Source organism: Rhinatrema bivittatum, chromosome 1 (assembly GCF_901001135.1).
Source record: "Rhinatrema bivittatum chromosome 1, aRhiBiv1.1, whole genome shotgun sequence".
NCBI classification, from domain to species: Eukaryota; Metazoa; Chordata; class Amphibia; order Gymnophiona; family Rhinatrematidae; genus Rhinatrema; species Rhinatrema bivittatum.
In genome coordinates this window covers 542,541,320-542,554,808 of record NC_042615.1, presented here as the reverse complement: position 1 = coordinate 542,554,808, position 13,489 = coordinate 542,541,320, and the positions used below count along the sequence as shown (strand labels likewise).

At 44.6% G+C, this 13,489-nt stretch overlaps 1 protein-coding gene across 4 annotated transcripts in view; it reads right to left on the bottom strand.

Annotated features, from left to right (window-relative positions):
• Positions 1-1,250: 1,250 nt before the first annotated feature.
• Positions 1,251-13,489, bottom strand: part of LOC115098599 (thioredoxin-like) — a 64,161-nt gene continuing 51,922 nt past the window's right edge. For all 4 annotated transcript variants that reach the window (XM_029615321.1, XM_029615304.1, XM_029615313.1 and 1 more), the window contains 2 exons: positions 1,826-1,894; positions 1,251-1,725 (listed from right to left, as the gene is read on the bottom strand). In XM_029615321.1, the coding sequence (XP_029471181.1) occupies positions 1,654-1,725; positions 1,826-1,894 (141 nt within the window). In that variant the 3' untranslated portion in view covers positions 1,251-1,653. The remainder of the gene's footprint in view (positions 1,726-1,825; positions 1,895-13,489) is intronic.

The window sequence follows — 13,489 nt, the reverse complement described above, 5'->3', positions numbered from 1 at the left end:
ACCCATCATGAGTATTTTACTAGCTCCAAAAAGGAATCACACAGTGAAATTTGTTTTGCATGAGTTATTCGATGAGATGATGACATTTTTCAATTTTCTGCTCCTCTCAGGGTCCATCTAAATCAGAGCCAGCCTGTTGGGCTATGGCACCATGAGCCTTCATTTCCAACAGTCTGGATCCTCCCCACCCCCATTATAAATACCCGTGCACCTGAAATCTGGCCAGACTCTTTTCCCCATAAGAGGCTGTGAATGCTGTCTCCACAGAATCCCCAGCCTTGACTGACTCAGCAAATAGAAGACCTGATCTGGGAAAAGAGCCCATGACCTCTGCAATCATGTCAAAATTAAGCCTACAAATTGCCAGGAACCATATAAACAGAATCAGAGGAGACAATTTCCAAAGGAATCTAGACTAGGAAACCCTTGCCTAAGATACGTAAATTTTGGTTTACCAACCACTTCTGATTAGTCATACCTACTGATGTTTCTTAGTTCAGACAGTTCTTCAAGATCAGTGTTTCAGGTTTTATAATTCTGATTTCAAGTAGGTGTACATATTTCAAAACTACACTGTGCTACAAAGTAATGCCTCATGAACACAGTACTTAGTAACAGCAAGAATCCATCAGTTCATTAAGACAATGGGACCTCATCTTCAGAGGCGAAATGTTCACTCAGTAACAACCCAGGAGATAAGATGGGTTATACTATAATGCTTATTAGTTGTAGAATATTTTCTCTGCTGTGAGGTGTACATATTCTAAACAAAGACAATGGCAAAATCACTTCAAAATTCAAAGCTAAGTGAGAATGTAGAGGGCCTACATACTGTCTCTATTGAGGTCATGATCATTATACAGGCCAAATACTTTTCCAGGGTTCAGTGGAAAAGTCAGGTGGATATCTTTTTTAAAAAATTAGCTTCGGAATATTCACTAAACCCTAAATATCTGTTTATTCACTCTTTTCAGGCTTACCAAATTTTAGTATGATCTTTTTGCAAAAGTGTATATTCCATTATCATTCTGAAATCTGAAGTGACTCAAAAGCACAAGTGTAACAGGACTGTTGAATGGTTATATAAAACAAAGTAAATGTAGATTCATGGAGTACTTTATGGTTATAGGATTCAGTAAGCTTGGGTACCTTTCATTGCGCTGACTAGTGAAAGTATAAGTAGTTTCTCATGTGCCATGAATAGTATCAGGTGATGGCTCGTAGGGCCTTATTCAAAAAGGAATTTCCCATTCAGTGTATATATGCAAAAAATCTTTATTAAATAATGCTTTCTACCAAATTAGCCCAGATCTGAATTGGTGATCATGAGAGGAGAGACAATGTAAATATGTAATTCATGTTTTCCCCCCATAGATCCAACATATTTAATTTCCCACTATTAAATCTCAGTGAAGCAAAGAAAATGGACATCAACAGCATTCTAAGAAAACAAATAGATTTAAAAGAGCACACTAATCATGTTTTATTTAACTCATTCTAACACTGTTTCTTAATCGTACAACTAGACAATATTGTATGCGTAATCGAGGGGTGGCAACAGTGTTGGGCATGTCATACAAAAACAAAGTTTACACTAATTAAGGGAGACACCAAAACTGACATTTTTCTTAACACCATATCATTTTAGAATTGTCAACCTCTTAACTTGTTCCTAGTAAGACTTTGGAGCAGATAATCCTTATTTCCTCCAGCAAAACAATCAACCTGTAGAAAGGCAAAATGAAAAACATTAATTGCTGCCATTTTAAAAGGCCTGAAACAATTTTGGTTTTGGAGAAAAGATTTAGCAGCACGTATACTATACCTCTTCGCCGTTCCTGAAGTAATAGAATGCTGGTAAGCCTGTGACATTAAATTTTGCAACAAAATCATCCTACAAAAAAAAAAAAGAGAGAAACATTGCATAAAGCTGTTCCATTGGCCAGCAGACTAGGTTTCATCAGCCTCATCAGTACCACCATTTGTCTCCAGATTCCTCAAGCACTAGTCAGGGTTAGGACACTACTGCACAAAATGAAGAAAGAGCACAACCTGAAAGTAATAACACTTAAAAATATCAGTCAATGTTGACGAGCTAATGACTCATCTTTGTACTGGATTGTTCAAGTATCTAATCTGATTAGTCATTTACAATCAGATTAAGTTTCTAGACATCAGTTTAACGTACAGCAAGTCTCGTTGTCTGGAATTTGACATATAGACAGCGAAGACATGCTATAATGGAAATTTGCTCTGTTTAATGTTTCCCCTTCAAGCTTAATGATTAAGAATTTGTAAAGAACAAACATCAAAACTGAAAACAATTAAAAGAAGGAAAACCACAACAAAAGTTGGGCATCATAATTAGAAGGGGGGTAAAAAAAGTGAAAAACTTATCAGGGATAAAACAAAGTAAAGATGCCAGAGAGACTGGTTTATCCAGTGAGGGCAAGCAAGAAAAATGTTCTAAAATGGTATAAAGAACATGAAAAAGGGCAAAAAGTCAAAAGTGACTGATATAATAGCTATACTCTGCGGGAGGTAAATTTTATTTGACAATAGCAATATGGTGGTATCTCTGTGGATGCATATGGGAACGCATTTCCAGATTTTTAATGGAAATCAGTGGGAAATAGTTTTAATATATGGAATTTCAATATAAAGGCAAACAATTACAGGAATATCTCCCTTCTATATATCGAGGGATTGCTATGGTAATTATAGCATAGCATTTGATTTTTTTTCTCAGTAATAAAGAACTGTTGCTTTTCTCCCTTTTTCCAAACTGAAATTTATTTTTTAAACTTAAACTAAACACCTTGCAGGCAGCAGAAGGGGCCTTCTAAAGGGCTCTCTTCATACTCTACCTTGAGCAAAAACCTTACTAAAACAGGATGAGGCAGCAGTGTATTAAAATGACATTTTTGTTGAAGCCTCTGGAAATGTTAACAATTTTTGTCACCAATGTTAACTGGTAAGGAAGTAGATGGAGTGGTGCTCCTTCCTGAAGAAGGAAGGGATCTAGCCACCATTGTAGTTCCTGTTTCATTTTATGTGAAATATTCACTTTGTTTAACTGTGGTTGAGTTGGTCCCATTGGGGGTGGAGGCCCCAATGCAGGAGTTGTATATGAAAGTGGATTAGTGAAACTATGTTACTTGTTGCTTCCATGTGGCCCAGAATGGCTAGTACTTCCCTGGCCATTGAGTGATCTGTGTCCAACAATCTGTGCACAAGGGACCCGAGATCCCTTGCATGATCTGAGGGCAAGAAAGCTCTCTACTGAAGAGAATCTATGTTCAAATAAATTTGATTTTTCTGGGAGGAGAATTAAGAGATAATTTCTCAAAATTAACTAGAAAACCTAAGATCTGTAGAAACTGAATTGACTTCTGTAAGGAGGTAAATACATCTTCCCTGGAGGTCGCCATCACAAGCCAGTCATCCAGATAAGGAAAGATTCAGATGTCCTGTGGTCAAAGATGGGCTGTTACTACAGACAAGCACTTGGTGAAAACCCTTAGTGCTGCTGATAGGCCAATGAGGAGTACTCTGTGCTGAGAGTGGGAAGTGTCCACCCATCTCATGGCAGTGAGAGGGATGGATGGATATATGAGCATAAGTATCCTTTAGATCCAGAGCATGCATCCACTCTCTCCCCCAGATGAAGAAAAGAATCGTGTGGAGAGAATTAAATTTTGAGTTTTTCCCCGGAGCATATGCTCATTCAGTCTTATCAAATCCAGGATAGGTCTCAATTCCCCTTCGGGATGAGAAGTAACGGGAGCAGAACCCTTGACTCCAGTGGTAGTGCGGAACAGTTTTTGTTGCCTGCTGATTGAGGAGAGATTTCACCTCTTGGTGGAGTTGCATCAAGTAAGACAGATCCAGATTGAAGGTTGAGCAATGAGGAAGCATTGGAAGTCTAGAGAAATGTAACCAGTATCCAGACTCTACAACTCTGAGAACTCAGCAATCTTTGGTAATCTTGCACCACTCCTCTAGGAAGTACTGGATTCTTCCTCCTACTGGAGCGGATGGTTGTTGGGTTTATCAGATAATCAAAAACTTGGTCCAGGTTTGGGTTGGACCCATCATGTTATTTTGGTTGGCAGTGCTCACTTCGAGTGTGAGCCAGAATTTGTTGCTGTTGCAGAAGTAATGCTGCAATTGTTGGAAGGGGTGTCTCTGGAAACATGGCCTTTCAAAAGCATAGTAAGCTGCTGTGAACTTCCGAATGGAACACGCAAGTTAAAAGAATTTTAAAATAAATCAATAGTAAGAGTGCCTTTCAATCCTGTGCAGAGGGATTGGTCTATCATATATTGTTCTTTTATTTGAGCTACCCTTACTCTGACTTTTCCTCTTAAGAGGTGGTCACCTAGAAAAGGAATGTCCACCAACTTGTGAATATCATTGTACAAGCTACTGACTCAACTAAGCCATGTAGCATACTCTGATGGAGGCTGATGAAGTGCATGCCATGGTATTGAACACTTCATAAATGAATCAAATCCATTTAGATCACTCACATGCTATACTACCCTATGTCCTAGGTGCCTTACAGACTAAAAACATTCATAAAAATCACAGATATAACAATTAACTTGCATAAACAAATGGAAAACAGATCATTCCTATCAATTCATAACATTTTTGTGTCAAAAAATAGATCAAGCATTAATCATTATGCTTCCCTTTCAACCTAATAGAATGCTTGTCTAAATAAATGAGCTTTTAGTTGCTTCCTGAATGTTGCATTTTCCTGTTTTCTCAATGAAAGTGGCAGTTGGTTCCACATGGATTTCTGAGAGTTGAACTGTTTTATGACTTTGGCTTTCAGATCATAAACTCTGTGGCATGGTTTGCATCATTCATGGCATTGTGTAGGATGCATACAATTTTATAATGAATGCATTGCTTAATGAGTAGCCATTGGAGTAATGTGCTCAAATCTATTAGTCCCAGTAAGCATTCTTGCAGCTGAATTCTGAATCATTTGTAGGAATTTTATAACAGAATGCAGAAGTCTTAAATAGACAGAATTGCATTAATCTATGTACAGTATGTGATCACCAGAGCCTGGAGCACAATGCGAAAATCTGTGGATTATAAGTAAGATTTGAGCCTGCGAAGCATTCATAGCCTCCAATATGATTTTTAAATGATAACTTTTAACATGTGACTTAAATGATAGAGTACTATCTAGTATTACTCCTAAATCTTTTGCTTGATTGAAAATGGGAATTTTCGGTAAATGAAAAGAAAAGGTAGGTGGGATTGATCTGTTTAAGTTTTTGCTTTAAGTAGACTATTTCTGATTGGGTATACACTCTTCGGCATCTAAGAGTAGCTGAGGGTATGCAGATCCACCTTTACCAGGCGAAAGGAAAGGCTTTTGCTTTTGTAAGTAATCATATAGGTATCTAACATGGAAAATTGGTGATCAGAAATATGTGCATTATGTATGGAGCTCTGGAATACCTTTATTTAATTATATCTTTATTAAATGTTAATTTAATACAATGAAACACTGAAATATAAGTTTGCAGAAAAGCAATAGTACCTTTACATATAAACAGAAAAACAATACCACTCTGCAAAATCTCATCTAAAAAATAATAGGGAGAGTAGTTCAGGAAAACAACAATACAAAAAAAAAAAGCCAAATGAGTAGAGCCTGATTACTTCTAATTATAAGCCTAATAAAAAGCTAAACTTCCAACCCACACTCAGCATTTTTGTTCAATATAAATGTCTCCAAGTGCAAAGGATCTATAAAAATAAACTTACTAGACTGAAAGGTAATAAAACACCTACATGGAAACTTTAAAAAAAGAAAGAAGGTCCAAGAGCTAACATTTTACTCAGCAATGAGAGGAAATGTCTCCTTCGAGCTTGAGTAGAACTGGAGACATCAGGAAATACAGAAATCTTTTGCCCACAAAAAGAAATATCCTTATTTTTGAAATATTTAAAGAAAACCAGACCCTTATCCAGTTCAGCACAGAACGAAACAATTAAAGTAGCCCTATTTGATATTAAATCTAAAGATTCTCCCACATTAGTGCGCACTATCAGGAATTAGCATACAATAACTCCCATTAGTGCGCACTAACCCAAAAATCGGAGCCCCCGGAAAAACAAACAAACCCTGAACCATGGGAAAAACAAAATTCCCGTGGGGGGGGGGGGGCCTGAAACGAAGCCAGATACGAAATTCTAACCCATAGCACATCTCTACTGAGGACTTATGCATTGACAGCACAGGAGAATGGTGCTGAGACATATGTTTTTTTGGCAACAGCTGCAGTGACAGCTCCGCAAAATGGCATTTCTTTCTGCAACATATTTCATGATTACTCGAGCCTGAAGACTTAATTCATTCTACTGAAGAGGGAGATATTTTGAAGGAGCTCTCTCTCTCAACACCATATGCAGGGAGGCAGATGAGGCTGCTCTCTGGGAAGAGGACGGACTGCAGCTTCTGAGAGGCTAATGCAGTTTCTCCATTTTCCAGGCCTTCGACTTCTAGGAATGCAGGGACATCCAGCCACAATGGCAACAGGCATTGTCATGGCTCTGTCTGAGACAATGGTAGCAAACTTCATGTCATTCAGTAAAGGACAATTTTCTTCTGCATATGCAGTCTTTAAAGCCATTTACCATGGGCTCTCTCTTGTTGGACATTCTGAAAAACAAATCTGTGTGGAAGAGGGAGGCACTCCCTCTTATGGGAACAATTCTGAAACCTTAGACAGAAGAGGTTGAAAGGTGCTCTCCTAGTCACTGGCCACCAAAGAGGTAAAGAAATTCTTCACCAACTCTGAGATCTGGTCCAAGGACTGCTATGTCCTCTGGAATGCAGTTGGAGAAGAGACATCCATCTCTGATATCAGTATAGGCTCATCTCTTGAAATGTCCACACTGGGCTCCAGGCAGCTGCTTCCTTCTGTGATGCCCATATGGAGTTCAGGGGTAGCAGAAAGCAAATAGGGTATGGAGCCTCTAAACAGTGGCAAAAACCCAAGCTGGGCACCTCAGACATCAGACCCCTGACAGGTCCCTCACGAGTCTGAGTGCAAGTAGAAGATATGAGATGGAGACACAGGTGTCTTTAGAGCCAGGAAGCATTAGGGAACCTGACATGAATCCCATCTGGGCCTTCCTAAATCCAGGGCCACACTAGATCTTGTTGATGCTGAGTGCACCACAGACTTCTGCCCCGACGACGAGTGCAGCAACGGAGCTGGAGCCCTCTGCATTGGTAGCACCGAAGACTTGTGTATCGATGGTGTCCAGCTCCTATGCATCACTGGCATTTGGATGGTGTGTCGATGGCACCAAGGACCTGAGCACGGATGGCAGAGAGCACTTTGGAGGCATCAAGGATTGGATCCTATGCCGCCTGGTGCTTTTTCAACACCAACGAGCTTCAAGAAGAAGCTTGGACCAGCTCTGGCACTTCAGCACTTTGCTCAACCCCAATGCTACAGTGGTTCTGGGACCTGGCACCAAGAGGGTGGGGGAGAAGCCCTGCTGGAGAAAACCGTGCTCAAAAGCATGGAAGAAGGCAAAAGAGGCCCTAATCTGGGATGATAAACAGCTCCATCTCTCCACTGACCTGCGGAACTCTGCCATTTTCCAGGCCTAGATCCACTGGGTCCTCAGGTACATAAGTCCACATAACAGTTCGAGGAGTCATGATCAGAATCCAGTCACTTGTAGCTGATGATGTGACTGTCCATAATCAACATCTTTCAGTCAGTGTCCTTGAAACCACTGGGAATGGCCTTCCTTTTTCTTTTTCTGAGAGTATCACTAAAAAGAGCTGTTGATGGCCTGCTGAATCAGCAAGGCAAAAGAAAAAGTAGGTATAGCCTGCCAGAAGCAAAACACAATGAGAAATTCTAGAGAGAGATGTACACATCCATGTAGTAGCCTGGAAAAAAGAGAATGAAGGACTCACGAGATAGCATGTGTGCAGGAACTCCTCTACAGGCTTAGTAGTAAAAATATTACTGAGGTAGAAAGATATGTCTGTTTGGTGCTGTCAGATGTCATTCTAGTGTCATGGCTAAGTCAGGTCCACTTATCTATGGAGAATATTGTTCAATGAAAGCAGAGCCAGGTTGCTTACCTGTTAATATGTATACTTCAAGAATAGCCGGATAAGTAGCCACATATGCGTGTGACATCTTTTGACGATGCCCATATATAAAGCATTCCTGGAAAGCAGTAGAAAGCCTAGAATGCTTTTCAGGGCATATACAAGATTTTCTGCTCAGCCCCCACTGCATGGGAATCCTCATCATACAAGACCCTTGAGTAGAACAACTCGATAAGGGGAGGAAGGAGGCCATGTTCTTGCTTCAACAGCAAGAGGAAATGTGGAAAATAGGATTTGCATTCACAAAAAAGAGGGGAGTAGCTTGCTTGTTATGGTGGTTACTACTCCAAACCAAATAATGCCTGATACTTCACTTTCACTGCATATCCAGCATAGCTCACTGCTTCAACAGCTGGGGGAATGAAGAAAAGTGGAATTATACTCAAGACAACCAACAAGGACTGAATTGCACAGGCTGGATAAACAAATAAGCGTGGGAGTAGCTTGCATATTGCGGCAGTTACTACCCCTAACCAATTAAGCTAGATACTTCACTTAGATGCAGCTCCAGCATTACTCTCTACAGCAATGGCGGGGGTGGAAGTGAAATAGAACCAAAAGGTTACTAAGGGCCAAGAGTAACAGATAAGTATGAGAAAAAATGTTAATATTACTTACCTGGTAATCTCCTTTTCCTTAGTGTATGCAGATGGACTCAAAACAAATGGGTATAGTGTGCTCGTGCTAGCAGTTGGAGACGGATCTGATGTCAGCACGGGTACATATACCCCCACAGGAAGTGAAGCAATTCAGTAATCTTCCTTGCAAAGCTGTTATAGCCATATGTGTATTGACCGATCGATTAATCAGCAGGATTACCCTGACCAATTGAGGGTAGCTGGAGACCGCCAGTGTTCTTAACCGGAAGGCGTCGACACCCGGCAGGGTGGAAGCCCTATCATAAGCAAAACATGGCTTACCGTGAGTCAGCGGATCCCTATGTATAACGGCAGCCTGGCGGGATGCTGAGTCCATCTGCATACACTAAGGAAAAGGAGATTACCAGGTAAGTAATCTTAACATTTCCTAGCGTGTGGCAGATGGACTCAAAACAAATGGGATGTACAAAAGCTACTCCCAGACTGGGCGGGAGGCTGCCCGAGGACCGTGTAGGATCGCCCTCGCAAATGCTGTATCCTCCCTGGCCTGAACGTCCAGACGGTAGAATCTGGAGAAGGTATGGAGGGAGGACCACATCGCCGCTTTACATATCTCTGCAGGCAACAGCAGCTTAGCTTCTGCCCAAGAGGCTGATTGTGCTCTGGTAGAATGAGCCTTGACCTGTAGAGGTGGTGGTTTTCCCGCCTCTACGTAGGCTGCCTTGATAACTTCCTTAATCCAGCGGGTGATGGTCAGCCGTGAGGCCGCTTCCCCTTGCTGCTTCCCACTGTGCAGGACGAACAGGTGGTCCGTCTTTCATACTGCTTCTGACATTTCCAGGTATCTGGACAGCAGTCTGTTGATGTCGAGATGATGTAGTATTCGACCTTCTTCCGATTTCTTCAAACTTTCCGTGGTAGGCAAGGATATGGTTTGGTTGAGGTGAAAGTGTGAGACCACTTTGGGTAAAAAAGAAGGAACTGTACGAAGATGGATGGCCTCTGGAGTGATTCTGAGAAATGGATTACGACAGGATAGTGCTTGTAGCTCTGAGATGTGGCGTGCTGAACACACGGCCAGCAAGAACACCATCTTCAAGGTTAACAAATGGAGAGACAGGCCTCGAAGGGGCCTCTAGGCTGATCCCGCTAGAAATTCCAATACTAGGTTAAGGTTCCACAAGGGCACTGGCCACTTCAGTGGCGGGCGAATTTGTTTAACTCCTTTCAGGAAGAGTGAAACATCTGGGTGATGGGCAATGGATTTGCCGTCACGTCTGGGACCGTAGCAAGACAGCGCTGCTACCTGTACCTTGATGGAGCTGAGGGAGAAACCCTTCTGAAGTCCATCTTGTAGGAAGTCCAAAACGACAGGGATCTGTGCGGTATGTGAATTGGTGCTGTGAGAATCGCACCAGGCTTCAAAGATTCTCCAGATCCTGATATATGTTAGTGATGTGGAGAACTTGCATGCTCGGAGGAGGGTATCTATCACCGGCTCTGAGAATCCTCTTTTCTTCAGTCTAGCCCTCTCAATGGCCAGACCGTAAGAGAGAATTGAGCTGGATCCTCGTGGAGGATGGGGCCTTGCCGTAGCAGGTCCCGGTATGGAGGCAGAGGTAGAGGGTTCCCTGCCAGTAGTCTTCTCATGTCTGCGTACCAGGGTCTTCTTGGCCAGTCCGGGGCCACTAGAAGAACTAGACCTCTGTGTCGCTGAATCCTGTGAACAATGGCGCCCAACAGGGGCCATGGAGGAAATGCATATAGTAGGCTCCCCTGAGGCCACGGCATCGATCCCCTGAGCTCGAGGATCCCGCCTGCGGCTGAAATATCTGGGAACTTGAGCATTGGACCTGTCTGCTAATAGGTCCATGGCTGGCGTCCCCCAGTGATCCACAATTATCTGAAAGGCTGTGGGTGACAGCTGCCATTCTCCCGGGTTTATGCTTTCTCTGCTGAGGAAGTCTGCTGTGGTGTTGTCCTTCCCGGCGATGTGTACGGCGGAGATGTCCTGAAGATTGGCTTCCGCCCAAATCATCAGGGGCGTTATTTCTAGGGACACTTGTTGACTTCTGGTTCCGCCCTGTCGATTGATGTATGCCACTGTGGTGGCGTTGTCCGACATCACTCTGACCGCTCTGTTGTGAAGTCTGTGGGCAAAACGCAGGCACGCTAGCCTGACTGCCCATACCTCCAGTCAGTTGATATTCCACCTTGACTCTTCTCTGGTCCAACGTCCTTGGGCGGTGAGCTCCTCGCAGTGCGCTCCCCATCCGTTCAGGCTGGCATCTGTGGTGAGCAGAATCCAGGTTGGGAAGGACATTCGTAACCCCCGGCTCAAGTGGCCGGGCTGTAACCACCAGCGTAGTTGCTTCCGCACTCTGGCTGGTAGAGGCAGGTGTATGGTGTAGTCCTGTGATCGTGGTCTCCATCGAGATAGAAGGGCGCATTGCAATGGTCTTATATGAGCCTCATGGCACCACCTCCAGAGTGGATGCCATGAGGCCGAGGACTTGTAGATAATCCCGAGCTGTGGGCCGGCTGGCGCTCAGCAGGACCTGCAGATGATTCCAGAGTTTTGACTGTCTCTTGGAGGTCAGGATGACCTTGTCATCTTGGGTGTCGAATTGGACCCCTAGATATTCCAGCAACTGGGATGGCTGTAGGGAACTCTTCTTTATGTTGACTACCCATCCTAGGCTTTCCAGAAGAGCTATAACTCTGTTGGTTGCCCGGTGACTCTCTTCCAGTGACTTTGCCCTGATCAGCCAATCGTCCAGGTAGGGATGAACAAGGATTTCTTCCTTCCTGAGTGCCGCTGCCACTACAACTGTTACCTTGGTAAAGATCTGCGGCGCAGTGGCTAACCCGAAGGGTAAGGCCCGGAACTGGAAGTGCTGATTCAGGACTTTGAAGCGTAAATAGCGCTGATGATCCCGATGAATTGGGATATGCAGGTAGGCTTCTGACAGATCTAGGGAGGTGAGAAACTCCCCTGGCTGTACTGAATTCTTGACAGACCGTAGAGTTTCCATGCGAAAGCTGGGGACCCGTAGGTGTTGGTTGACTTGAGGTCCAGGACGGGCCTGAAGGTGCCCTCCTTCTTGGGTACTATGAAATAAATGGAATAATGCCCAGAAGGTACCTCTTCCGCAGGTACTGGGATTATGGCTTTTAGGGCCAGGAGCCTCTGTAAGGTCACTTCTAGTGCCACTGCCTTGAGTGGCGAACAAGGAGATTCCACAAACTTGTTCGGCGGAAGCAGAAAGAAATCCAGGTAATATCCTTCCCGGATGAAGGCGAGGACCCACTGGTCTGAAGTGATCTCGACCCACCTGCGGTAGAAGAGGGCTAGCCTGCCCCCTATGGCTGCTATCCTTGGATGGGTCAGCCGATTGTCATTGTGGGTTACGGCCGGGGCCAGAACCTGGGCCGGTTCTCTTCTTGGTGTGCTTAGCCCGAAAGGGCTGATTCCTGGCCTGAGAACGAGGTGCTTGATAGCGAGACCTGTAAGGGTTGAAGCGCTGCGAGTTTCTACCTCTGGATGGTCTAGAAACAGAACGCTGGTTCCTCCTTGACCTGTCTTCTGGTAGATGGGGTAACGGAGAAGCACCCCATTTAGTAGCCCAATTCTCAAGGTTGCTGCCGAACAGTAAGGAACCCTTAAAGGGCATTCTTGTGAGTCGAGTCTTTGAGGACGAGTCGGCCGCCCAATTGCGTAGCCAAAGCTGTCTTCTGGCTGCCACTGAGGAGGACACTCCCTTGGCTGCCGTATGGACGAGGTCGGAGGCTGCATCTGTGAGAAATGCGAGAGCCGATTCCATGTCTTCTCCCGGGGTGTTATTTCTTGCCTGTGATAAACAGGAGCGCGTCACCATGGTGCAGCAAGTCGCGATTCGAAGGGACATGGCTGCTACCTCAAAGGCTTGTTTCAGAATGGTGTCCATGCGTCGGTAATGCGCATCCCCCTCCACCGGAATGGTGGTGCGTTTCACAATTGCGTTAATTATGGCGTCTACCCTGGGGCATGCCAGCAGTTCCTTGGCTGACGGATCTAGAGGGTACATGCCAGACAAGGCCCGACCCCCTTTGAATGAGGCCTCCGGTGCCTTCCATTCCAGCTCGATTAGCTGCTGTGCTGCTTGTAGGAGGGGAAAGTGGTGAGCTGTTTGGCGCAGGCCCTCTAGCAGAGGGTTCTGTACAGGGACCCCTGGGGGGGTCCTGGCCTGGAATGGCCAGCTCCGATAAGCATTGTGAGACCAGGCCCGGCAGATCTTCTCTCCAAAAGAAGCGTCTCATGGTCCGATATGGTTCTATCTCCGAGGGAAGTTCAGTCTCCTCGGGGGGCTCCTAACTTACCTGTGAATAATCTGAATCCCGTCGGGTGGTGAATGGCTGCGCCTAGGTCTCGAGGGTCCAGGGACCCGATCAACCGGGACGGAAAGACCCATTCGAGGAGCAGACTGCATCTGGACAAAGGCGTGAATCCCCTTAAACAATTCCACCCAGGAAAGCGAAGCCAGATCTGGCCGCAGGGATACCAGGTCTCTCGGATTCCCTGGCTGCTCACCGCGGCCTGCTAAGTCCGGAGTGTTCTCTAAGGAACCGCTGGGCTGGGACCGGTCCTGTCCTGGGACTGCCATGGCTTCCTCACATTGGGCACATAGGGAGTCTGCTTCCTCGCTCAGTGTGGCTCTAAGATTGCATGCTGAGCAGAGGC